We start from the raw sequence: 24,868 nt of genomic DNA, 5'->3' as shown, positions 1-24,868 counted from the left end.
AGTAATAATGGCAACAATAATATTAATATTAGTAATAATAATAGTAATATAATAATAAAATAGCAACAAAAATAATAGTAATAATAATAATGTTAGTAATAATTATAGCAATAGTAATAATAATAATAATAATAGCAATAATAGTTATAATAAAGGCAACAATAATATTAATATAATAGTAGTAATAATAATAGTAAGAATAATAAAATAACAACAAAAATAATAGTAATAATAATGTTAGTAATAACGATAATAGTAATATAATAGCAGTAATAATAGTAATAATAATAAAATAGCAACAAAAATAATAGTAATAATGTTAGTAATAACGATAATAGTAATATGATAATAGCAATAATAATAGTAATAATAATGTTAGAAGTAACAACAATAGTAATATGATAATAGCAATAATAATAGTAATAATAATAGTAATAATAATGACTGTTTGCAGTGCTTTCATTCTGCCAGCATTGATGCCTCAAGAACACTTTTGTTGAACTTGAATCTTGAGTGAACGTTCTTCTAGAACTTCCTGGTGTCTCTCTGACCCTGAACACCAGACGATCTGCTCTCATCCACAACATGAATTCAGCGCTCCAACACAGTGACCCAAAGGTCAAAGGTCAACCAGGGCAGAGGAAGCAGAGGTCAGTCACATGATCAATACATCAGTACTGTGCCCACCCAGCTGCTCTGAGCTCCATTTGATCATCTTCTTCTGCAATAAAGAAACTCATTAATTCAGAAATGTAATGAAAACAAAACACCTGGGAACAAGAATCCCCCCCCAGCTTCAATAAAAACTTGTTTTTATTTATCTGCTGCAAACAGAGACGTCCTCACCTTCAACCCAATGACGGTCCTCTATCAGGTGCAGTCGTTGCCACGGCGACGTCAACACTGTGACTGCGTTCTAACCATTTATCGACTGTTTCCACAGGTGACATCTGTCAGGTGTGGAGAGGAACACGTGTGATGACTGTGGCCCCCCCATGATGAGAGGTGGGGAGCTGGTGGGGGGGGGGGGGGGGGGCTGTATGGGGGGGGGTTCTAACGCACACAGGATTCATTAATGGATGAAATATAAAACTACATGAAGCCAGGAGAGAATAACAAGCAGATAACGACAGGTTTCCACTGACGGGGGCTGTTGGAACAAATATTCATGAGACGTGAGAAGAGATGTTTGTTTTCTCTGCGTTCAAACGTTTTTATTGTGAATCAACATCATGATTTATGCGTTTGTGTTATTGATCGCTCCACACACATGTAGAGGTTCAAGGTCTGATCCAGTGTGGTGATGTCACCCCGGTGGCACGCCTCCACACCTCACCGCTGGCGTTATCAACCGTGTTTCCAGCTCCACGTCATTCCAACGCGTTTCCAGGTTCTCGGTGAAAGCCCCTGAGTTTGGACTGCCAGGCGAATGCTGCGCCTCCTGTGGAGTTCTTCTCCACTGTATCCTGTGTTTGCATGAGGATCGGCTGCTGACGCCACAGAGCGACGCCGAACGAACACCTGACCATTCACATCCTGTCAGAGCAGACTCACCTGTGGGGAGTCCGTCTACCTGCCTCTGATCCAGAGGAACCAAACATCCGCCCCGACATTCAGCATGAAAGCTGCTAACAAGCAGCTCTGATGACTTTTAATTTGACACCACGCTGTTCCATTATTAATGAACACTAATGGCTCGCGGCCACATTGACCCGCGTATTGATTGGGTTTTTCTTACCTCTAATCTAATCATAGCTGCAGGGCGGAGCCTCTTGACTCCCTTCTTGTGGCGTCTCCTTACAGACGTGAGGCGATGAAGATCGGCTGGAGCAGGAAAACATGTCGCAAGGACGTCAGAACATCACACCTCCATCAACATCATCCACCCAAAACCCCCCCCCCAAGATAAAAATAAAAAACATTCCAGGAGGATTCCAGCTTTAAGAACCCGGTGGGTTAAAATTTTAATTAGGTTCTATTTAAATTCTACTATCTTGATCACAAAGAGGAGGTTTGAGATGTGAACGTGGAGCAGAAACAGAAGAGATTTAACGTCTCCTGGAAAAAAGTCATTAGTGCTCCGTCGCAGCGGGGGCAACACCAGAACAGACATTAACTTAACTGCCCCACAGGAATCTCTTCTTCGCCCACGTTCGAATAATTACAAAAACGTAAAACAAAAACAGGAAGTTCACAAACTGTGAGGCGTCGGGCTGAAAAGGCCATAAATCAAGCCCCGCCCACCTGTGGAGGCCCCCCCCCCCTCCGCGGTGGTTTTTAACATCCCGTGTGTTGACAGTATTTTTAGGCGGTTCACGGCTGACAAGATGTTCATTTACATGGATCAGCGGCGTTGCCATGGTTACCGCTGATGAGTCAAGGCGCTGGGAGCGGATCTTACTCTGAATGAACATCCTGGAAATAGAACGCGCGACAGGGGGGGGGGATGGGGGGGCTGTGAGGGACACGGCTGACCTGTTTGTACGGAACCGATAGTGTTCTGGGTGGGGGGGGGGGCACACGCCGGCTGACGGGTGGATGCAACGCAGGTTTAATGTAACGTTTGTCCGTTTACGTTTAACCAATCGGGGTGTCGGGGGGGTTCCTCCGTCGTCATGGTTTCGCTGACAACAACAGCAGGAGTCAAGTCTCACGGCGTTAGCGGCTAATGCTAGCCGGGGCCCTGCTCTTCCTCCTGCCTCATCCTCTTCCTCAGCTGCTCGCCGACGTCGGCCAGAGGGTTCATTTTGGCCGAGAGGGTCTTGACGGCGTCGCTGAAGCGGAGGGTCTCCGTTTCCCTGCGGACAAAAGAAACAAAACAAAATAGAAACACGACAGTTGAGGTTTTTAAAGGTGCGTTTCCACGGATACGGCTGCAGGGAGGAGGAGGAGGAGGAAGGTTCTTACAGGAGTTTGCGTTTCTGCGACTGTTTCATCTGACTGAAGTCCGTGGGTTCGGGTCTCCTCACCGGCCTGAAGGGAGACAAACGGGCAAACCAATGAGCCCCCCCCATCCATCAATACATCATCCATCAATACATCATCCATCAATACATCATCCATCAATACATCATCCATCCATCATCCATCATGCGCTCATGAATCCCTCCATCAGGTTTTAAGTGTTGTAAGGATTCAGGCGCTCCATGATGGATACGGTCCTGTTTCAGTCCCGCCCCAGGGAATGCTGGGACATGGAGTTTATTCCAGGATTTATATTTGTGTCTCAACACGCTGCAGAAATAACCCTGAACACGCGTTCGTGTGACGGATCGGCGGTGAGTCACGGCTCCCAGACGACCGACGTGAGGAAACGACTCACGGCGTGACGCCAGCAGACCCCGCCCCCCCACCCCCCCCCAGCTGGAGGCCCGTCTGGTGAGGAGATGACGACGGCGCCCGATCACACCTCCACACTTACGCTTTGTTCTTCCTGCTTTTCCGGCGAGCCGTGGGGGGGGCGGCGGTGGCGGCGGCGGCGGGGGCGATGAGCTGGGAGAGCTCCGGCAGGGCGTCGGCCAGCGGCCTCATGTCCCCCACCACGGGCGTGGCCTGCCTCCGGGCCTCGGCCGCCTGCTGCTCCTTGGCCCGTTTGATGGAGCTGATCTCTGAGGGGGGTGAGGGGCGGAGTTAAAACCACAGGAAGTGGTTTCCAGACACAATAAAAGGTTACAAACGACAGCAAGAAGGATCTGTTAGAGACCAGCGTTTCTGTTGCCATGGGAACAGAGGCCTCCTGTATCCTGGTCTACCTGCTCTAAACCCCCAGCGCTACCCCCCCCGAGCTAGCGTTAGCGTTAGCGTTCACACTCAGATCACATTTCCTGTTCTCCCTGAAAGCCGCCGGACGTGGAGACGCTCTTGGGTTTCATCAGGACCCAGTCGCCCATTAGTCGCCTAATTATACGCCTGATGGGAAATGTTTTGTGTTACCCACGAATTGATTGGTTCAGCAGGGGGGGGTGGGGGGGGGGGGGGGGACTCACTGTTCAGCCATCGCTCCCTCCTCTCCTTCATCTTCTCCTTCTTTGACTTCACTTTCTGCTCGTCTCTTCCTGTGGAAACACAAACAGTCATGTGACCGAACTCGTCTGGACGATCACATGATCCAGCCCCCCCCCACTCCCCCCCAGGCAGGAAGGCGTTATCAGAAAAGCCACCTGGACGTTCCTTAAATATACTGTGATGATATCTAGAAGCAGCTGCAGCATCACCTGTGTGTGTGTGTGTGTGTGTGTGTGTGTGTGTGTGTGTGTGTGTGTGTGTGCTGCTGTTCAGACAGGCCCCCGATCCCCCACACATTCCACATGGATCCTTTATCTGCCACCACAGCGTGAAACAACAGGAGGAACAGGGTGTAGATGGAGCGATAGGACCGACGGGGGGGGGGGTGTGGAGTGGGGGGGGGGGGGTGTGTGGAGGTGAGAAACCTAATCTCTCATTAGAGAGATGGGGGTTGGGAGGGGTGGTTTACCACCACCCTGATCCCACCGGGGGCATCGTCTTCCTGCTGGTAGGGGAAACGGATAACTGCGTTTACCCCCCTCACCCCAACCCCCCCAGGGCTGGATTGATGGAGGAGACGTGATGTTCTGAGACGAGTGAGGAGCATCAAGCAGATTCATGTTGGTGGGGGCTCCATTGAATGTTATTTGCTTATTTAGGTGGGTTGGGTGGGGGTGATGATGGACATAAACTCTCCTCCTCCCAGAATTCCTCTTGTCTCATTTAAACCAACAGGATTATTTAAATATTTTTAATAAATATTAAAATATTTAAATATTGCATTAAAAAAATTTTTTTTTATTAAAAATAAATTAAATTAAAAATATATTGATGACATATTTAAATATGCTGACGACCCTTCATTGTGTGTTCCCGTGGTCACATGACCACAAAACAGAATAAAATCCAATGTGCCTGAGTGCATCATGTGACAGCCTGGGGGGCCTTCAGAGCCTTTAGAGCTCGCATTGATCGAACTAATGTGTCGCTGGACGCTGATAAAATGAGTTCAGTCACACTGATATTATTACGCTGGTGTTATTCTTAAATTTGGCAAATTAAAAAGATAAAAACACCAAAATGCGGCCAACCCAACAATAAAAACGCTTCAACAACTCCGGGTTGGTTGTTTGATTCTGACGCATCTGGAGCTCCTGAATGTCTGGGTTCTTACCCACAATCCATCACTGAGCTTCACACACACACATCAGCGTTCCTTCCTCTGAAGGCTCTGCTGCTCTGACGCACGCAGCCGCGTTCCGCTGATGAAAGCGAACATGACAGCTCTGCAGCAAAACGCCCCATCAGCCTCGGCAGATACAAACTCCAGAGACGCGCTTGGAAACACGGGGGTGTGAAGAGGCCGGGTCGTGTGATGTAGTTCAACACGCAGCAGGAGGGAAAGGGGCTGGTGAAGGGAAAAGAGGGAGATGTGAAGGGTCGAGGATGAAGAGGGGGGGTGACCTCAGAATGAGGAGGAACAGATTGGGATCCTGCATCCCTCTGACAGGACAGGAAAACACCAGTCAGGCCAACTAAGTTTATTAAAAACCCCTTTCTAGAAGTCTGCTGCTGCAGCATGAAAGGAACCCAAGTCTCCTGCTCCCTCTAGTGGCTGGAGGACGCTACGCTACGAAAAACTACGTTAAAACTCAACACCACATTCCTGCACATTTACAACAAAATGCATCATTTTCTGAGTAACGCAACTTTTATAGAGGAAACAGACACATTCTTATAGAGAAAAATGGTCCAGAAGGTCTTCCACAGTTCTACATTTGTATGGATTTATTCCAAAAATGTTGATGCATGGACTTTTGGTTGGAGATAGGAAAAATATAAAATTTGCGGACTATAAAAGAAGAATTAAATACTAAAAAACGAATTAATACGAGGCAAATATTACTGAATGTTTCTGTGTTTCGGTATAAATGGTGAGATCAGGTGAAACAGTGAGTTTTACTTTACTAGAGCTGCCCTCTAGTGGTCAATTCAGGGAAGGACACATGATAATACCAGCTTACGTCGACTGTTGAACAAGGTCAAATCTTTATTCATACAAAGTAAGTTTGGAACTACCCAGACCGGACAAACATTCCACCTGTATATTATAGAAAAGAGCTGGAAGACTCTACAGAAGGACGTGTTTGTGTTTCCAGTAGAAACCAACAGCTCTTCATTGTATGCTATATCTATCTCTAACCCCAGCTCTGAGCCATCCAATCATCTTTGCCTTTTGGTGTGCACACACCAACTGCCTCATCGGGTGACACCTGAGCGTAACTAAGGCCGACAAAAGAGTAACCAGGGACTCGAAGGCAGTCTGTCATTACATCGCCAAGGTAACCTTGAGACGCACAGGTGCAACATAAAGCAGCCAACCGAAGTCAAACAATAGAGAACAAGTTGGGGACAAACACGACTACCAGCTGGGCTGAAGGTGGGGGGGGGGGGCTCCTATATCTTTAGAGAAAGAGATGAAGGGCGGTTCATGGTGAAGGTTTGCCCACTGGGTCATTCTAGCTAATCAATATAACTCCAATGACCACCAGGCTACTTTCCTCCTTCTGTGCATCAATGATTGGTGTGTAACTGTCAGCTGCCTCTAATGCTATCCATTAGCAATCAGCTAAAGGATAGCAATGACACAGTTACCTGTAACAAAACCCTATGGAGGTCATCCATGGAGAGAGAGTTTCAGGTTAACAGGGCAGCTCGTGCAGAGTCTGGTTTTCATACGTACAAAAATATTTTAGTATACTTAGTACCTGAAAGATACCCAGTTTCAGCATTTAAAGTCAAACAGCAGCCTGTTGTAGTTTCATCTAAACTATGAACGTATCTGAAGTCTAAACATGTGTAACTGGAGAGAAGAAACGGTTCCAAACAGTTCCAGGTCGTATTTCACTGCTGCTTGGGGGATTACTGGTGGTAACTGGTTTACTGACATTGTTCCTGGATTGGGGGGTGGGGGTGGAGGGTGGATGCCGTTTGCTTCTCCGGCTCCTCCAGTTACCACAACACACGAAACTGTTGCCTAGTGCTGCTGCTCTATAAAGCTGCACAGCTTCAAACACACACAGTGAAACATCCCCAGACACTCGTCGCAGGTGAACCAGGGACTGAAGCACCGGAAACATGGTGAGGATCTGGACTAATGCAAAACACTATAGTATATATATTAAATGTGTATGTTATATAGTGTCTGCTACTCAATACTCTTGTCTTGGCATCATGACTGAAGAGGTTTCTGTGACTCAAAGAAAATACCATCGTAGAGTGATTCCATTGCTAGATCTCAGCGAACGCTTTCTGTTTAGCTTTGGTGTGACAGTATTTTTAAGGTGTTTAACCATTTTACTGTATGGTGACTGAAGGGGTCACTCTGATCGGTGAGCACCAGGTTCAGTCTACGTTAAACTGAGGCAGAGAGCTAAACAGCCGAGGAACAAACACCCAAGTCTCTTAAAATGTTTTTTATATGATAGACTTTTATTTACCGACGGTGTTCAAGGTATTTCTGAAGTTTGAACAACTCCTTCTTGCAGCGTGAATGTATCTCTGTCCACGTCGGTCAAGCCGGTGCCCAGATAGGCAATGCATGCTGGGAGTTGTACTGCCTGGAGCACGGCATCCAGCCGGATGGTCAAATGCCCAGTGACAAGACTATCGGAGGGGGGGACGACTCCTTCAACACCTTCTTCAGTGAGACTGGCGCGGGCAAACACGTTCCCAGGGCGGTGTTTGTTGATTTGGAGCCGACCGTCATTGGTAAGATCCTGAACAGCTTCTCCAGAGACAGGAAGTCCGTTCTCTACCAATGGGATTCTCTTGTTCGTTCCAGATGAGGTCCGGACCGGAACCTACCGCCAGCTCTTCCATCCTGAACAGCTCATCACTGGGAAGGAAGATGCCGCCAACAACTACGCCCGCGGCCACTACACCATCGGGAAGGAGATCATCGACCTCGTTCTGGACAGGATTCGCAAACTGGTCAGTGTTCTGGGAATTTTTTGAAAGTCCAGTTTAGTCACAAATTTAAGAGACTTCTCTCTGCAGGCTGACCAGTGCACTGGCCTCCAAGGGTTCCTCATCTTCCACTCCTTTGGAGGTGGAACCGGCTCTGGTTTCACATCCCTACTGATGGAACGTCTTTCTGTAGACTATGGGAAGAAGTCCAAGCTGGAGTTTGCCATCTATCCCGCCCCCCAGGTGTCCACCGCGGTGGTGGAGCCCTACAACTCCATCCTGACCACCCACACCACCCTGGAGCACTCTGACTGTGCCTTCATGGTGGACAACGAGGCCATCTACGACATCTGCCGGAGAAACCTGGACATCGAGCGTCCAACCTACACCAACCTCAATCGTCTGATTGGACAGATCGTCTCCTCCATCACCGCCTCGCTGCGATTTGACGGCGCCCTGAACGTGGACCTGACGGAGTTCCAGACCAACCTGGTGCCCTACCCTCGCATCCACTTTCCCCTGGCCACCTACGCCCCGGTAATCTCAGCGGAGAAGGCCTACCATGAGCAGCTATCAGTGGCAGAGATCACTAATGCTTGCTTCGAGCCAGCCAATCAGATGGTGAAGTGTGACCCCCGTCACGGGAAGTACATGGCCTGCTGCCTGCTGTTCCGTGGCGATGTGGTGCCCAAAGACGTCAACTCCGCCATCGCCACCATCAAAACCAAACGCACCATCCAGTTTGTGGACTGGTGCCCCACCGGCTTCAAGGTTGGCATCAACTACCAGCCGCCCACCGTGGTTCCTGGGGGAGACCTCGCCAAGGTGCAGAGAGCTGTGTGCATGCTCAGCAACACCACCGCCATCGCTGAGGCCTGGGCTCGACTCGACCACAAGTTCGACTTGATGTACGCCAAGAGGGCCTTCGTCCACTGGTACGTGGGGGAGGGCATGGAGGAGGGGGAGTTCTCAGAGGCCAGAGAAGACATGGCTGCCCTGGAGAAGGATTATGAAGAGGTGGGAACCGACAGCATCGGAGAGGAAGGAGAGGAAGAGGGCGAAGAATACTGAGTTTAAAGCATCCAGAAACCAGTCTTGGTTTTCCTTTTGGGGTGTCAGGATGATTCTAGTGAACTACATGATGCTGCTGTGATTAACTAGAGCTCTGATTCTACTGGTGATAATAATGTTCTTAATCACGATCTCCTTTCAATGCTGTCCTTCATCACAACCTAAACACTAGTTGTGTATTTAATAGACTTGCTTTACGCTCAACAGATGATCTGGTGCTCATGTTCTACAGTTTGTCTTGTAATGCTGCTGTTAACAATAAATTGAAAGATGCTTCCATTTGGTGTGTTTTGTTGAACATTCTTTTAGCTGATGTTTTCTTAGCTCCAACCACCTCATATTTAAGCAGTGGATGTAATTTTCCCTCAAAGAATGGGAAAAGACAGAAAGACCACTTGTGTTTTGGTGGTTTTATTCAGAGTAGAAATTGTTTTTAGAGTTCAGTCCTTATCTGTCTAAAATTCAAACTGAGTCAGGAGTTGAAAGAGTCACCCCCAACTGTGAACCCTCAGTGATGGGGGTGAGGTGTCTGAGCCTGATGATGTGTTGGCCCTCAGAACTAGAACAGAAGAAGCCTCTTGGATGACATGTGATACATTTCCAGGTAACTATTCTTTTTGACATTGTAGGTTTCGGTTTTTGAATTTCTTATATAATTTAACTTATATAATTATTATTATAATCTCATTGGCTGGTAATCTTTGGACTCTATCCAACAGTCACAACTGGAAAAGTAGGTTCATCCTCTACCATGAGGCAACTAAACAGGTCTCACCTTTCTGAGCAGGTGGGGGTACATCTGGGGGCTCCTCAATCTTCAGCGTCTGAACCAGAGCCTCAGGGGTTATTCTAGTCCCCACAAAGATCCCAGTGGGGAAGGAGGTCTGTGCCAGAGCCTGTGGCGGCGATGGGGGGGGGGGGGGTTACATTATCAAACATTATCACAGATATTATCCATCAAATTGATGCTTCAACTCCTGAATGTGTGTATTTCAGTCTCAGTTTTAGTTTCATTAATTCATTACTTCTACGTCAAGTCTTTACAAATAAGGCTAAAAATGGTTCATTAAAATGAATTAGCTGTATTTATGTCTCACCTATCGTTACTATGGCGTGACTGTGCGTTAATGTATTCACACAGGTGTCTAAACGCACCTTTCCCACGTGCTTCGAGGCGTCACCCCCCTCATCCTCCACGGGGCTTCTCGTGGAGGTCTTCCCTGAATCCAGCGCCGTGTCCGGGGGGGCCGTCAGGCTGCTCGGCCTCAGCTTCACCGCCTCCTGGTGGACCTTCTGACGGACGTGTTTTATCTTTCCAACCATGTTAATGTCGGATAGAAGCTCTTAATTAAACTTTGAAGCGATGCAGACACCGGTGGTCACACACGGGGAGCCATGTTGTCGGTGTTTACACGATGTTCGTCAAGTTCCCGCGTTTCTAAAAGGAAGTGAGTTTTCTAGGCCTTCAAAATAAGAGTTGTTTCTTTGATGTTATTACTATCGTTGGGGTTTAAAGTATTTTCGGACAACAAATCACCTCTTGGCGCTGCACAATGTCATTAATATAGTAAATAAATACATATTTAATCGAAAACTATGTTTGCTTTTTAAATGTTTACCTCTTCACACAGTCGTGGACCGTTTGAACTTTTAAGAAGTTTTAGCATGAAAGCAATCCCAGAAATGTAAGTTCCTACATCCGGTAACGTGACACCCACTGACAGGAAGTGCTGACTGTGTTCTGTGTCAGGCTCGGTAAGAAACGGTACGGAATAAGAGTTCCTGCCTGGCAGTTCAAAACTCAGCATCCTTCTACCAATATATTCACTATCTCTCCTCTGGACATGTCCAAACCATCTCAGTCTGGCCTCTCTGACTTTATCTCCAGAACCTCTAACATGTGCTGTCCCTCTGATGTACTCATTCCTGATCCTATCCTTCCTGGTCACTCCCAGAGAGAACCTCAGCATCTTCATCTCTGCTACCTCCAGCTCTGTCTCCTGTCTTTTCCTCAGTGACACTGTCTCTAGACCAAACAACATCGCTGGTCTCACCACAGTTTTGTACACCTTTCCTTTCATTTTAGCTGAAACTCTTACTTACTTACTGACCTCGTCTGTCAGCCTGTCCATCACCATAGCAACAAGAAGGGGCTCAGAGCCGATCCCTGATGCAGTCCCATCACACTACTGGCACCTGTCAATAGACTTCCATCCCTATCCTTAATCACCCTAACCTGCTGCACGTCCTTCCCATCTCTATCTCTCTGTCTTGCCAACCGGTATAGATCAGTCTCTCCCTCCTTACTGTCCAACCTAGCATACAAGTCATCATAAGCTTCTTGTTTGGCCTTTGCTACCTCTACCTTCACCTTACGTTGCATCTCCCTTTACTCCTGTCTACTCTCCTCAGTCCTCTCAGTGTCCCACTTCTTTTTAGCTAACCTCTTTCTCTGTATACACTCCTGTACCTCCTCATTCCACCACCAAGTCTCCTTATCTACTTTCCTTCCAGATGACACACCAAGTACTCTCCTACCTGTCTCCCTGATCACATTAGCTGTAGTTGTCCAGTCATCTGGAAGCACCTCCTGACCACCCAGAGCCTGTCTTAACTCCTTCCTAAAAGTCATGCAACACTCTTCCTTTTTCAGCTTCCACCATTTCGTCTTCTGGTCTGCCTTTGTCCTCTTCATCTTCCTCACCACCAGACTCATCCTACACACCACCATCCTATGCTGTTTGGCTACACTCTCACCTACCACTACTTTGCAGTCACTGATCTCCTTCAGATTACACCGTCTACACAAGATGTAGTCTACCTGTGTGCTCCTACCGCCACTCTTATAGGTCACCCTATGTTCCTGCCTCTTCTGGAAGAAAGTATTCACTACAGCCATTTCCATCCTTTTTGCAAAGTCAACTACCATCTGTCCTTCTGTTTTCCTCTCCTGGATACCAAACCTGCCCATCACCTCCTCATCACCTCTGTTTCCTGCACCAACATGTCCATTGAAGTCTGCTCCAATGACAACTCTCTCTCTTCTAGGCATGCTCTGCATCACTTCATCAAAGTCCGACCAGAATTTCTCCTTCTCCTCCAGCTCACATCCTACCTGTGGAGCATACCCACTAACAACACTGAACATCACACCTTCTATTTCTAGCTTCAGACTCATCACTCTGTCCGACACTCTTTTTACCTCCAGGACATTCCTAACAAACTCCTCCTTCAAGATAACTCCTACTCCATTTCTCTTCCCATCTACACCATGATAGAACAACTTGAACCCTGCTCCTAAACTTCTAGCCTTGCTACCTTTCCACCTGGTCTCCTGGACACACAGTATGTCTACCTTCCTCCTCTGCATCATGTCAACCAACTCTCTACCTTTTCCTGTCATAGTTCCAACATTCAACGTCCCTACTCTCAGTCCTATACTCTTGGTGTTCCTCTTCTTTTTCTTCGAGCGAACACACTTTCCTCCTCCTCTTCTTCGACCAACAGTGATCTAATTTTCACCGGCGCCCTGTAGGTCAACAGCGCCGATGGCGGTCGTTGTTAACCCGGGCCTCGACCGATCCGGTATGGAAGTCATAGGTTTGATTCACATCTTTGATTTGGCAAAAGTTTTATGCCGGATACCCTTCCTGACGCAACCCTCTGTATTTATCCGGGTTTGGGACCGGCACAATAAGACACTGGCTTGTGTCCTCTTGTAGATAATAATAATAATAATAATAATAATAATAATAATAATAATAATAATAATAATAATAATAATAATAATAATAATAATAATAATAATAATAATAATAATAATAATAATAATAATGTAGACTTAGGGTGGCACGGTGGCGCAGTGGTTAGCGCTGCTGCCTCTTAACACGGCAGACCCGGGTTCGAGTCCCACTCTGTACGGAGTTCCCATGCTCTCCCCGTGTCTGCGTGGGTTCTCTCCGGGTTCTCCGGCTTCCTCCCACCTCCAAAAGCATGCGCTTCAGGTTGATTGGCCGGTCCCAAATTGACCATAGGAGTGAGTGTGTGTGTGTGAGTGGTTGTTTGTTTCTATGTGGCTCCGCGGTACACTGGCGTCGTGCCCGGAATGTCCCCCGCCTCACGCCCTGAGACTGCCAGGATAGGCACTGGCTACCCCGCGACCTGCGTTAGCGGATTAAGCGGTTTGGAAAATGAATGAATGAATGTAGACTTATATACACTACCAGTCTAAAGTTATAGAACACCTCAATTTTTCCAGAATTTCATACGTACGTATTTTAAGATTAATGCATGTTTTATTCTTACTTATTTTACAATAACATGATATTATATCTGTCTAATATTTCCTAGTGATTTTGACAGTCTAATTTTTGTGCGGTAAATTTAATTACTTTTCTGTGTATTTTTTTAAAGTAATGCATAATTGAGAACTGAAATGTAGCTGTATTTTATTTTATTAAGAGTTAGTTTTATGTTGTCTGCTTGTCCCAGTGTAGGAGACTAATGATGTAGGAACCATGTAATGCAGCTGCACCGTTACATGAAAATCATTTTATTTGCAGGGAGATACAACAAATAAATATGACATTTTGTACAATAAAAAAACAAGCAGTGTGTCTTATTATACAGTACATATGAATGTCTGTGTGGATACAAAAATAAACATATCAAAACACATTTATATAAATGAGTAATATCTACATACCACAAGAGATGACACAAGACTACTACATGATGGTGGGTCAAACTGGGATTCACAATTTCAGAATTTAGGAATATATAAGCGTTTAAAAACGATGGAATTGGTCGAATGCCTATTTGCTACATGCGGAACTTTAATTTGCAAAACTATCTTTGATTTGCTTTTCACCACAAATGACATGATCATTAATTTAATTTGATTATCATTCTCAAATTAAACACTTAAATACCTGCTCGTCCAACCATCCACGCCCATAAGTAGCCAATCTAGTTGTGTAGCTAGAACTGAACTGCATCTAAAGCTTTGTACACAAACCAAAGTAAAAGTGACAGTGACCATGAAGTGCTCTTTGCTGAAGGAAAATACTGACAAAATATAAATGTTGATCTAAACACATGGTGGCACAGTGTTCTCCAGGTCTTTGTGCTGCAGACACAACAACAAGCATTAGCAGCAAAGTTCAAGTCCATCACAGGAACAAGTTGCACACACTATACTGAACAATATACATACAATCACTGCTGAGAACCACAAAGCATTTGGCGTAGTATGTTTTCACATCAAATAAGAATGATATTTAGGTATTTTAGGGATTAGAAGGAAGGAAGGAATCTATTCTCATCCTTGAATACTAGGTTACTCTGCCTGGGGAGACACATGGAGGTGAAGATGGATTATTCCTGGTCTGTGATCCTGATGTGGACAAATAGGGAGGCTGGAGGAATGCTGGTTCCGTCTTTAGACAGTAAGTGAATGTGACGATAGCCTGAGAAAACCCAATAATAGCAGGAACAAATGAGACACACCGTGACTTCACCAGTATGATGACAGGATAGAGTTCTCATTTTGGTACTTCAGTCCTACCTTGCTGCATGCAGCTGAGAGGCAGGATGTACTGCCCCACAAAGTCATTTTTGGACGTCTTGTCATAGTCTTCCACCACGAAGCGGACCATGGCCAGTTCTGGACAGCGGATCGGGAAGCGCAGGGTGTCGTACCACACCGGGTTGAAGCCTGCAGAAAATAGAACGTTTAATGCCGAAGCTAAACCTTCCATATTAAAAAGTTAATTCATTCCTTTTGTAAGTTATTTCTATTATCCAGCCACAGCATCTTCTGTACCGTTGTTATCGATGTATCTGGTCTCCTGCTTGTCCTGGTCCAGAGGAACCCCATGGATCTCCACTCTGACCAGAGGATCCACAATGGAGTCCTCTTTAATGTTGACTTTGGGCAGCTGCTGACCACTGATCACCTTAAACACATCAAGACAGTGGGATCAACAGATGCAATAACCTAGAAACCTACAGGAAATATGTAAAAGCAATGAGAGCCAAACACCTTCATATGAACCTGAATAGAAAGGACCACAGGTTGGTAGCCGTCCCGTTTGTGCGGCGTCTCGGGGTCAAACCTCTTCTCCGCCTGTCTCATGAAGCTGGGCTTTAGCACATAGCCACAGCTGCCATTCTGTCGAAACAAGCCGTCATTCAGGTCCATTCCCTCCCCAGCAGTCTGAAAGTTCAATGCAACTAAACGAAAAGAGAAAGAAAAGAGTTAAAATCACAGCACGACGCTCCAGGGGGAATGTTGGGTTTCTGTCTGAGTGTGAGTTCTGGTGTGATTTGGTGCTATATAATGAATTTGCACTGACTTGGAGGGAAACCAAATAAGCTCCGACATTAATGCTGCATCCCAGTGCAGGATTGACAGTAGAACAAGAAATCTAAAGGTCTGCTTGTTCTTTCTGGTTGCAGTTACCGATTTGACAGCCAGCGTTCCACATCTCCTGAGGATTGAAGTTTGAGGAGTCTGTTCGGAAGCCACTGGGATAAACCCTGGTCAGCTGCCGTGAGTTGTGGTGAACAAATTCAGCCCCTGAAGGGGAGAAAATATCATTCACATAGTCGAGGTAATGGGGGAACCTGAGTACAGCGGTACCTCTGCTTATGAAATTAATTGGTTCTGGAAGAAATTTCCTAAGTCGAACATTTCGTAAGTAGAGACGCGTTTTCCATGTAAATGCCCTAATCCGTTTCAAGACCCCCCAAATTCAGACATAAATGTTTTATAAAGCATAAAAATGCATCAAAACATGTAACAAATACATGTTACGATTAGATTATTACACAATAAATGAGAGCTGTGCATAACGTAAAAAACAAAGAATAGAGTAAAGAATAATAATGACGGTCATTAACCTTTTAAAACTGCTGTCCTCATTGTTTTTTGCCCTCTTTGGTTCATGCCCTCTTGCCCCACCATGAACAACAGAGTGAATTCCAGTCCTCCTTCTGAACTTCTCCAACCACCCACGCGATGCCTTAAACTCCTTAAACTTCCTTTTGTTTTAATAACGTGGTGATTGTAGATGCATTACGGCCATATTCTTTGGAGAGATCAACCAAACGCATCCCTTTTTCATGCTTTTCTATCATCTCTGGCTTTGTTTGTACCGACAAAAAAACTCTTTTCTTCGTCTTTTCTTTTCCTCTTTTCTCCGTCACTTTCTTGGGGTCCATAGTGAATACTCTAAAAGTTAATATATTTACGTAAAACTATCAGAACACCTCATGGGTCGAGGGCTGAATGACGAGGACGCTGCATAGACACCTATCTAGCTCCACAGAGGTCCCTCTTAGCCAATGGGATGCCAGGATGCTAGGTAATAGCCAATGGCAGAGCAGCTATAAGAATGTTGCGTTCAGGAACCTGTGGGAGCTTCAAGTATCAGCCCATACTATACAGTATTTTTACCTTTCGTAACTTGAAATTTCTTTCGTAACGAGAGGCAATATTTCGCTGTTGAGGCATTTTGTAAGTAGAAAATTTGGTCTGTAGAGACGTTCGTAAGTAGAGGTACCACTGTATTTACATGAGCTATGTAAACCCTGCATTGCAGACGACTCACCAGCCTCCCTCAGGTGCTTCCGGGCTTTGGACTCTGTGAAAGATGCCACCTCGTAGAACTTGGAGTGAATGCGTGAGTGTTTGAAGTTAGTGAAGTGGACGCTTTTACAGTAAACCACACAGTCTGACAACTCCTTGGACAGACGCTGTTTGGACCTCTATGGAAATGGGAAGACAAGAAAAGAAAACGTAAAATAACGAAGGCAAAATATCATTGTGTGGTAGCTGACCCGAGTAGCCAAAGTGGTACATCAGCTGTGGGGCAACTGGGGTAACAAGGGGTTGAATGAACATGTAGGGGATTGAACCAGAAAGCAGAAGATCTCCCACCTCCTGAAGCATACAGCTACATCAGTGAAGTATTTTAATGACCATTAAGACCTATAAAAAGCCTAAATGAACGGATGCTATCATATGATAGCGTAAACTCACAAAGGAATCCTGTCATAAGTGGAAACACTGGACGATGGTGTGAATGATAAAGCCAAGACAGAACAGGTGCGCTGCCAGGGCAGCATCCATGACCAGCACACACACACCAGCACACACACCAGCTTGCCTGAACCTGAAAGCTGATCCAGCCGGTCCACCCGAGCACCAGGCCTTTCCCCGTCCACCAGACAGCATGGCAGCCGTCCCTCCAGACACCCACACCATCAGAGACGCCACCAACCTCACATCACTGCCAAGCTTGACGCTTGCCTCACCTCTGATGACCGTGTCTACAGGAGTCCCGGTGTGGCGTTTCATGCTTCTTGAATACTTATCAATAAACATGAGTCAAAGTGTCCAGTGGCTCCCTTACACAGTTTGCTGCACAGGTGATGGATGCACATCCAGATGGAAACCCATCCTCTAAAGGCTGCAGCGTCAATACGAATCCATACAGACCCATGGCAGAATATATATCATCTGAGAGCACATGAAGTCAAAGTTCACGCTAGATCGCTGTCCTGACCAGAACATGTGACTCCAGGTGTCCAAACCCAAAGAGACAAAACTACCAGACCAATTTCCTGGAGGACAACGAGGAGTCAGGACAGACTCTTTATATTTGGTTCTCTGGACAAAGCGGTCCATTTCCTTTAATTTCATGAGTTGAAATATCTCCAAGAATCAAGTGTCACCCTCTAAATATTGTGTTAAATGAACTGAATGAGGTGTGTTTAGACGTGGTCCCTCCAGTCTCATTGTTTCACGCTGTAAACGGATCACCTTATCTAACAGCCAGCGTCTGCTCCATGCCCTCTAGTCCTCTGTATTTTTTATGAGGGATGACAGACGTTTATGCAATCCTTTATCCGCTGGACAGACAGCAAACACACACCTTCTGAGAAACGTACCGGCCTGAAGCTGCACGAAATAACCCGCCAGATGAATCTTTATTTGTGTAAAAGGAACAGTTAGAACCTGTTGGTCGCTCTCAAAAAGCAAGGTGAAGATTCTAAGTCCACAAACGGGATTCAAACCACCAAACCTTCCAGTCCATTACACAGCTCTAGGAGATCTGATGAATAAATATTAAATACCCTAGACTGCAGCACAAATCAAGACTCAACTGTGATTAAAAGCCTACATTTAATCAAAAGGAGTGTCGTTATTTTTGGACTTTTCGGTTTAATCTCCTTCAAACCCCGGGGTCCACTTCCTGATGGGGTGTGGCATCATGAGGCCGGATCGGTGGCTCAGACTCTTTTCCAGAACTGGCTATCCAAAGTGCTCCACATATAATAAGTCATTATTAATCATTAGCATAAAGTGTACCTGTCCTACTTTAATCCTGCGACGGACACTCTCCCGGTGGACATTATCTTCTTCGATTTCGGCCACCTCGTCTTCATCGCTGACATCTCCAGACTGGGAGTCTTCCACGATCCCGTTGAAACTCTCCTCCAGACCACCGATCTTCTTTGCCTTCAACAGAATCCTCCCCTTCAGATCCTGAGAAGAGAAACCTCAGGTTCATCGTCTACCGTTAGAGGATCTTCAATGGGGGGTTGTGTGACACAGCGAGTCATGGTCATTGTCTCGGTCATGCAAATTCAAAGAGCATCAGTTATGGAGCTGTGTTGCTACGATGGAGGTGGGGTTGGGGTTAGGGTTAGAGTTAGGGTTAGGGTTGGGGGGGAACACCGAGCTGCTCACCTCAGGAGATGGCAGCCTGATGGGGGCTTTCCCATCCAGCGTGTTTTTCAGCAGCTTGTCGCCGAGGATGTGGTCGAGGTGTTGGGCCATGACTCTCTGCTGCTCCACACTGCAATGGTTCTCAATGGACAGGATGACTGGATACTGCGATACCTGGTTGGGGTAGAGGGGGAGGCAGGCGGGGGGAAGGAGGGCCTGAATGAGTTTGTAATTCAACCCCAGGAGGGTTCTCAGTGGTGAAAGCTAATACACTTGCTGCCATACACCTGTGGTATGGTTGGACTTGGATTTGAAGTCTCATCCTCCTGGTAGGAACTTTGAATGAAAGTCTTGTCAGGCTACTTTTATTTCTCCGTCTTACCTCGTGTTTGGTTTGATGTCTTGTCTGACAGCTCTGGTTCAAATATAAAAACTCTGACTCACTTATTTTTTGGTATAAAGGTGAAACAACCAAATCGGCGACGCTACCTTGAAGGCGTAGTGGCTCACGGCGCTGACCACATCTTTGAAGAGTATCTTGGAGGTGAACGTGTGACCGTGGTAGACGATGGGCTCCCCATTGGCGCCATCCCAGCAGTCCACCTCCACGCAGCGACAGCCACGACTCAGAGCCCTGAGCAGGAGATATTCACGTCAGGGTCACAGGAGGACAGATATGAACAGTCCATCAGTTCAATTAGTTAAAAGGAATCTCTCCTCATTTTATTAATGAATGAACTGATGAGTGGTGGAGGATTAGTGGAGGAAATGTCCTCCATTCATTACTCCCTTCAGGCTCAGCAGAGAAACGGCCACATTAGGGAAGGGATTTCCTCGGAAGGAAATGTTTAAAGCTATCAAATGGTTTGGGAGTGGATTTAGTTTGGTTCATCCCCAAATCAAATATACATATTTTTTGCAATGCAATCATCTACATTGATTTGTCTTAAGCAGTGATGTGGAAACATCTCAGAAAAATATCAGAAGAAGACATTATCAATAACATCATGAGTCAAATCATGAACATAAACATATAGCAAGTTCTCCAGAAATCTGATTACTAAAGGTTATCGTCCATCCATCCATCTTGTGGATGACGAAAATTGCAATCGTACAACCGCTTATCCGCCTTGCGAGTCACGAGTCTGCTGGAATCTATTCCAGCTGCAACTATTCCAGAGGTGGGGTACACCCTGGATAGGACGCCAACTCATCGTGGTGCTTAAAGGAATCATATTTTCCTCTGTGCATATCCACCAACTCTTCCTGTGCAGACACTCGTGGGTGAGATGCTAGCAAACAGAGCTAAGTAATGTTACTCAGTGACTGGTCCATCCATCCATCCATCCATCCATCCATCCAACATCCATCATTACTTGGTTGCATTTAGCTTTCAGACAAGTTTCAGAGTTGAGTACTTAAAGACGAGTCTTTGAAGGGTCACCCAACAGGATTACCTGATGTACCCCTCCACACTGCTGTGTCCTCTGAGCTGGTCCCCCATTAGATACGTGTTGTGGGAGGAGGAGATGAAGTAATGGCACAGAGGCTGGCTCATGTCCTGGAAGATGCCCCGCTGCTGTGGGTTGAAGACGGATCCCTCAGCTGAGCCGAGGTACATCAAGAAGCCATCGAATGTCATGGCATTCAGCAGCTTGGCTGGAAATACAGCAGAGCAGGTGTTTCAGCTGTGTAAAGGTATTCCTGTGGTTTCAGAGAATCTGCTTGTCTTTGGTGCCTCGGTACCTGTTTCAGAAGGTTCGTAGCGCTCGATGAGAGTCTTGGCGTGTTGCTGGATGTCGCCTCCTTCCAGCTGCTCCTCTCTCAGAAAGTCCTCCAAGTCGCTTTGGGATAACTTCTGTCCATCCAGTGAGTACTCCTGGAAAACTTTCAGTACGTCATCCCGCTGGGTTAACATCTTGTAGAAGAGCACAAACTCATCATCCTCCAGCGTACCCGACTGGGACTTATCAGCCTTCTGAAAGAGGATAGGAGAACAGACCTCCATCAGACCCGAGGAGGTCTTAAAGTCACGTCAGTGACTTCCTGTGTTTAGTCCTACTGTGAAGAGGCAGTAAGCGTGGTGCTCGTTCATGGCCACATTCATCATCTTGAGTAAATCTTGGATTTCCTTGAAGTTCATTCTGCCGTCTTTGTTCTTGTCGGCCTTCTTGAACCAGTCGCTGATCCATCTGGGTAGAAGACTCAAGGAAAGAGTCACATTCACAGTGTAGGGAAAACACATCTGTGTCTCTAAAAGCCCTAGGAGAGGAACTGGATTGGGGGCTGTTCACCTTGAATCCCAGTCCTGCATCCGGACCTTGGCACTGGAACACAATAGTATGTGTTTGGTACTTTACTTACTGGAGAAACAAGAGTACTATTTCGCTTCTGCCGATAAGTCATCAAATATGCAGCAGAGGAAAATGAGTTGACAGATCAGGGATTAGATGAAGAAAGCTTTTACTCTGAACTCTTAACCTCATGTCATCAACGGACGAAATAAAAACAGAACTGTAAGAAGGATCATCAATAGCAACCAGTAGAGGACAGCAACAGTCCACTGTAGAATCTACTCTGGCTAATGCAAGGAAGAAGCTGTAGCCATGTTTTACAGGCTGTGAATTACTCACAATGGATTGGCATTCATCCATAATCCAGCCGTAATTTGATGTTAACATTCTGATTCTCATACAATGAAAACTTTGTCCTGGACAGTTTAGTCAAGATCCAGGATCAGTCAACTCCTAGTCTCAATAAGGACATGCACTGGTCATTGTGTGGGGGACAGCTTGTTGCTACCCTGGGGGTGATAGTAGGTGGTTTATGGCTCTGGGGTTGTCAGCTATGCAGAGTAGTCACATGACTGAGAACACCGAGTAAAAGGTACTGGTCGAGTTTCTCTCGCTCCCCCATGTTCTCTAGGTTCTCGATCAGCTTCCTGGTGCCTCGGATCCACGACTGCGCCTCCTCTGCCGACTCGGCCACCAGGTCCAGGTTGCTCCTGCGGCCACGGAAGACCAGAGTGAAGCATCGGTCGGCTGGGAACTCATCGGCAATGCTGAGGAGCACCTCGGACTGGTGGCCCTCTCGAATGGCCTCCACATCACCCACCGAAACTGTGAAGAGATCCACCCACAAGTAGTGATCAGAGGTAAATTAGGACGCTAGTTTAAGTGGTCTGGTTGGGCTCAGGGTTCAACCACGGATCGGAGGCGCTCTTACATGTGGAGTGCGTGTTTCCAGCCTTCTTGGACTTGTACCAGATGGTCATGCAGTCGTCCTGCAGTTTGAAGTAACGCTGTTTCTTCCAGGTACGAGATTTGACCTTCCTCATCACCGTCCCCACCAGCATGGACTGGAGGTTGTCGTCTCCACGGGTAACTGCAGTAGAAGACAGCGGCTCATGAGCAGGGAGGACATTTCCAACTCAACATGTTGCACAACATGTCTGTGAAGGTCGTCGCTTATCCAGGTCACGGTTCTCCAAAGCTGTTTAAATCAATCCACTGGGCTTTAAGAACGTTTCTTGAAGACGTTTCACCTCTCATTCAAGAGGCTTCTTCAGTTCTATTGGTGGTTGGTCTTGTCTCAATCAGGAAACCAATCAGGAAACAGCCAAAATATAACTCTTAATAAATGTTCAGCAGTAATAGTAATAGTTATTTACTCATATTCAACTATATAAAAGTACAACCTTTGACAGATCATTCATACATTTTACATTACAGACATTTCAAACTCGTTAACATTCTGCTTTCATTTACTGACAATAATTAATTTTTATATATTGACACATGTCAATACATATGTCTAATTATGTATGTTTAATTTTTAGAAAAAAACTAACGAAAAAACGTCATAAATTTTTTTCATTCATCAATTTCCATCAATCACTTTTTCATCTATCCACAAACAAACAAACAAACAAACAAACAAACAAACAAACAAAGGTGATGAATGCCTGACAGACTTACGGAGGCCGCTTCCGGTGGAAGCCATTCCTGGTTTTCTCACAGTTTAGCCATCTAAATAAAATAACACTATATATGAGTGTGCAGAAAAATGAAAGATTATTTTTATACTTCACTTTACATTTTTTGCCAACTTGAGAACATTTCATTTGCAGATAAACAATCATTTTCCCCTCCAGTCCGTTAGCTGTGCGTTATCTCTAACTGACTCTACTGGTAGACTGATTTCCTCTCCCTCAGGACTCAGGACTAAGCCTTGGCCTTGGACTAATCCTGAGACTAAGCCTCAGACTGGTCCTCGCTGTGCTGATGTGATGCTGCCTCATTGTTTGATTCTGCACTGAGATGCACTTTTGTTCCGCGTCTACACGGAGCTCATTGAGTCGACTAATCCGCCCAAAGCCTTTTATTCATTCCACTCATGACACCGACTGAGTCACACACCGATGCTCTAAACTCTGCTTCATTTCTTTTAGAGAAAGTCTTTCTAAAGCTTTCTATTGGAACACATTTAACCATCACAGGAGGAAACATCAAACTATTCACAGGTTTAAACTGATCTGTGTGCCACCGTTCATTCCTTATAAAATAACACATTAAATAATTCACCAGAGGATCCAACTGATCGTTACAAACACATCTGATCAAACACATCAGTCTAAGACTGCTTATTCCAGCTGAAACCTGTTGCTCTTTTTACTGATTTTATCTATTTTTAATTGTTGATTCTTAAATAGACTTTGTATAATTCTGTGCTTGAGTGTCAAGAAAGACGGATTTAAATAAAATGTATTATTATTATTATTATTAATAATAATAATAATAATAATAATAATAATAATAATAATAATAATATTAATGGCGACACAATGAGGATTTAAAGGATTTAAAGTCTGACCTGTTGCAGAATCATCCCAGAGTTCCGTTCCTGCTGCCCGTCTGCAGCAATGAGGGCTGAAGACTGAAGCTGCAGCCGCCTCACTGGGGTGTTCACACCCACCACACACACACACACACACACACACACACACACACACACACACACACACACACACACACACACACACACACACACACACACACACACACACACACACACACACACACCACCTCATCACATGACCCATGTGACTGATCTGTGGCAGCTACAGGACACACCAACACGACATTCAGGTAACTTGATTTCATGTAATTTGTTTAAAAAGCTCTTTTTTCTTTTGGTTTTGTTTCATTTGTTTCTATAAAAGTCATTTTCTTTCAGTAATTCATGAGATTAAAAACTATCAGAACGATGATGACATCATCGATCCGCTGGCGCCCTACACTCACTAGGACTACCAGTGGCGCCGGACCATCTCTACCTCATCCTGCTGGGTGGACCAGCACAGACCTCTGTCTCATCTAGTTACTAAGTCCCTCATCAATGGTTAATCAGACCAGTCCAGAGCAGAGGGACCAGAGGACGGCCCCCCGGGGCCAACTCCCCCTCAAAGCAGCAATCAGCTCCCTGCTGATCTCATCAGTGACATCATCATCAGAGCTCTCACAAGTCCGTCTGGATGTCTGATAATGAACATTCTGGGTGGTTTGATCGGCGTTGGCGCTCAGGTTCAGAGGCATCAATAATCCACAGCTTCAGCTCAGCTTCCATCTCCAGTTTCACAGGCTGAGCCAACGCCGAGGCACGGGGGCTCCCTCACAATGAACCCGTGCCACGCAAAGAAGAAAACTACAATACCCAACAGCTCCCTCCACAATACACCAGCTGAGGCCATTCACACCAGACAACGCTGCTGAATAGTTGATGGACTGGGGCGACGCAAAGTGAAGGAAAAACATGAATAAATTAGTGCGGGAACACGATGAACGCTTTGGTTTCGGAGCGATGACACGAACGGTGATATTTTTAACACATTGATTGAACCGAATCAGTAACGTCTGATCTGATTCGGCTTCATCTGATCTCCAATAAAACCCTGTGACATCATCAGTTGTCCCAGGGTGGGGGAAATATTTTAAAGACACTCTATACTGTCTGTTTTACAATGCATTAAGAATTTACATGCCATCAGTAAGAACTCTGGGAAATGTAGTCTCTAGCTTGACCCATAAA

General features: G+C 45.8%; 3 protein-coding genes across 5 annotated transcripts; 1 reads left to right on the top strand and 2 right to left on the bottom strand.

Moving 5' to 3' along the window:
• Nucleotides 1-1,202: 1,202 nt before the first annotated feature.
• Nucleotides 1,203-10,453, bottom strand: slx9 (SLX9 ribosome biogenesis factor). 2 transcript variants are annotated; one of them, XM_068309140.1, is made up of 7 exons: nucleotides 10,201-10,453; nucleotides 9,821-9,941; nucleotides 3,987-4,055; nucleotides 3,422-3,608; nucleotides 2,908-2,973; nucleotides 2,655-2,798; nucleotides 1,203-1,824 (listed from the first exon to the last, which is right to left on the bottom strand). In XM_068309140.1, the coding sequence occupies exons 1-6, from the start codon at nucleotides 10,366-10,368 to the stop codon at nucleotides 2,672-2,674; spliced, it is 738 nt and encodes a 245-aa protein (XP_068165241.1). In that variant the 5' UTR covers nucleotides 10,369-10,453; the 3' UTR covers nucleotides 1,203-1,824; nucleotides 2,655-2,671. The 2 variants fall into 2 exon arrangements, with proteins under 2 accessions (XP_068165241.1, XP_068165240.1); XM_068309139.1 differs by having other exon boundaries at nucleotides 1,203-2,798.
• On the top strand, nucleotides 7,032-9,283 carry LOC137591254 (tubulin alpha-1A chain-like). Its single transcript, XM_068309138.1, has 4 exons — nucleotides 7,032-7,146; nucleotides 7,554-7,776; nucleotides 7,850-7,998; nucleotides 8,065-9,283. The coding sequence occupies exons 1-4, from the start codon at nucleotides 7,144-7,146 to the stop codon at nucleotides 9,043-9,045; spliced, it is 1,356 nt and encodes a 451-aa protein (XP_068165239.1). The 5' UTR covers nucleotides 7,032-7,143; the 3' UTR covers nucleotides 9,046-9,283.
• Nucleotides 10,454-13,642: 3,189 nt separating the features above from the next.
• plcd4a (phospholipase C, delta 4a) lies at nucleotides 13,643-23,708 on the bottom strand. 2 transcript variants are annotated; one of them, XM_068309136.1, is made up of 16 exons: nucleotides 23,654-23,708; nucleotides 22,759-22,809; nucleotides 22,007-22,165; nucleotides 21,672-21,900; nucleotides 20,844-20,973; nucleotides 20,528-20,759; nucleotides 20,239-20,440; nucleotides 19,271-19,415; nucleotides 18,803-18,955; nucleotides 18,422-18,598; nucleotides 16,659-16,815; nucleotides 15,509-15,625; nucleotides 15,089-15,279; nucleotides 14,870-15,002; nucleotides 14,612-14,761; nucleotides 13,643-14,513 (listed from the first exon to the last, which is right to left on the bottom strand). In XM_068309136.1, exons 2-16 carry the CDS (start codon nucleotides 22,781-22,783, stop codon nucleotides 14,422-14,424), a joined length of 2,292 nt encoding a protein of 763 aa, XP_068165237.1. In that variant the 5' UTR covers nucleotides 22,784-22,809; nucleotides 23,654-23,708; the 3' UTR covers nucleotides 13,643-14,421. The 2 variants fall into 2 exon arrangements, with proteins under 2 accessions (XP_068165237.1, XP_068165238.1); XM_068309137.1 differs by having other exon boundaries at nucleotides 15,101-15,279.
• Nucleotides 23,709-24,868: the final 1,160 nt, after the last annotated feature.

The sequence above is a fragment of the Antennarius striatus genome, chromosome 24 (assembly GCF_040054535.1).
Source record: "Antennarius striatus isolate MH-2024 chromosome 24, ASM4005453v1, whole genome shotgun sequence".
Classification (NCBI taxonomy): domain Eukaryota; kingdom Metazoa; phylum Chordata; class Actinopteri; order Lophiiformes; family Antennariidae; genus Antennarius; species Antennarius striatus.
Note: the sequence above shows the minus strand (reverse complement) of the source record. Positions and strands in the feature narration are given on the sequence as shown.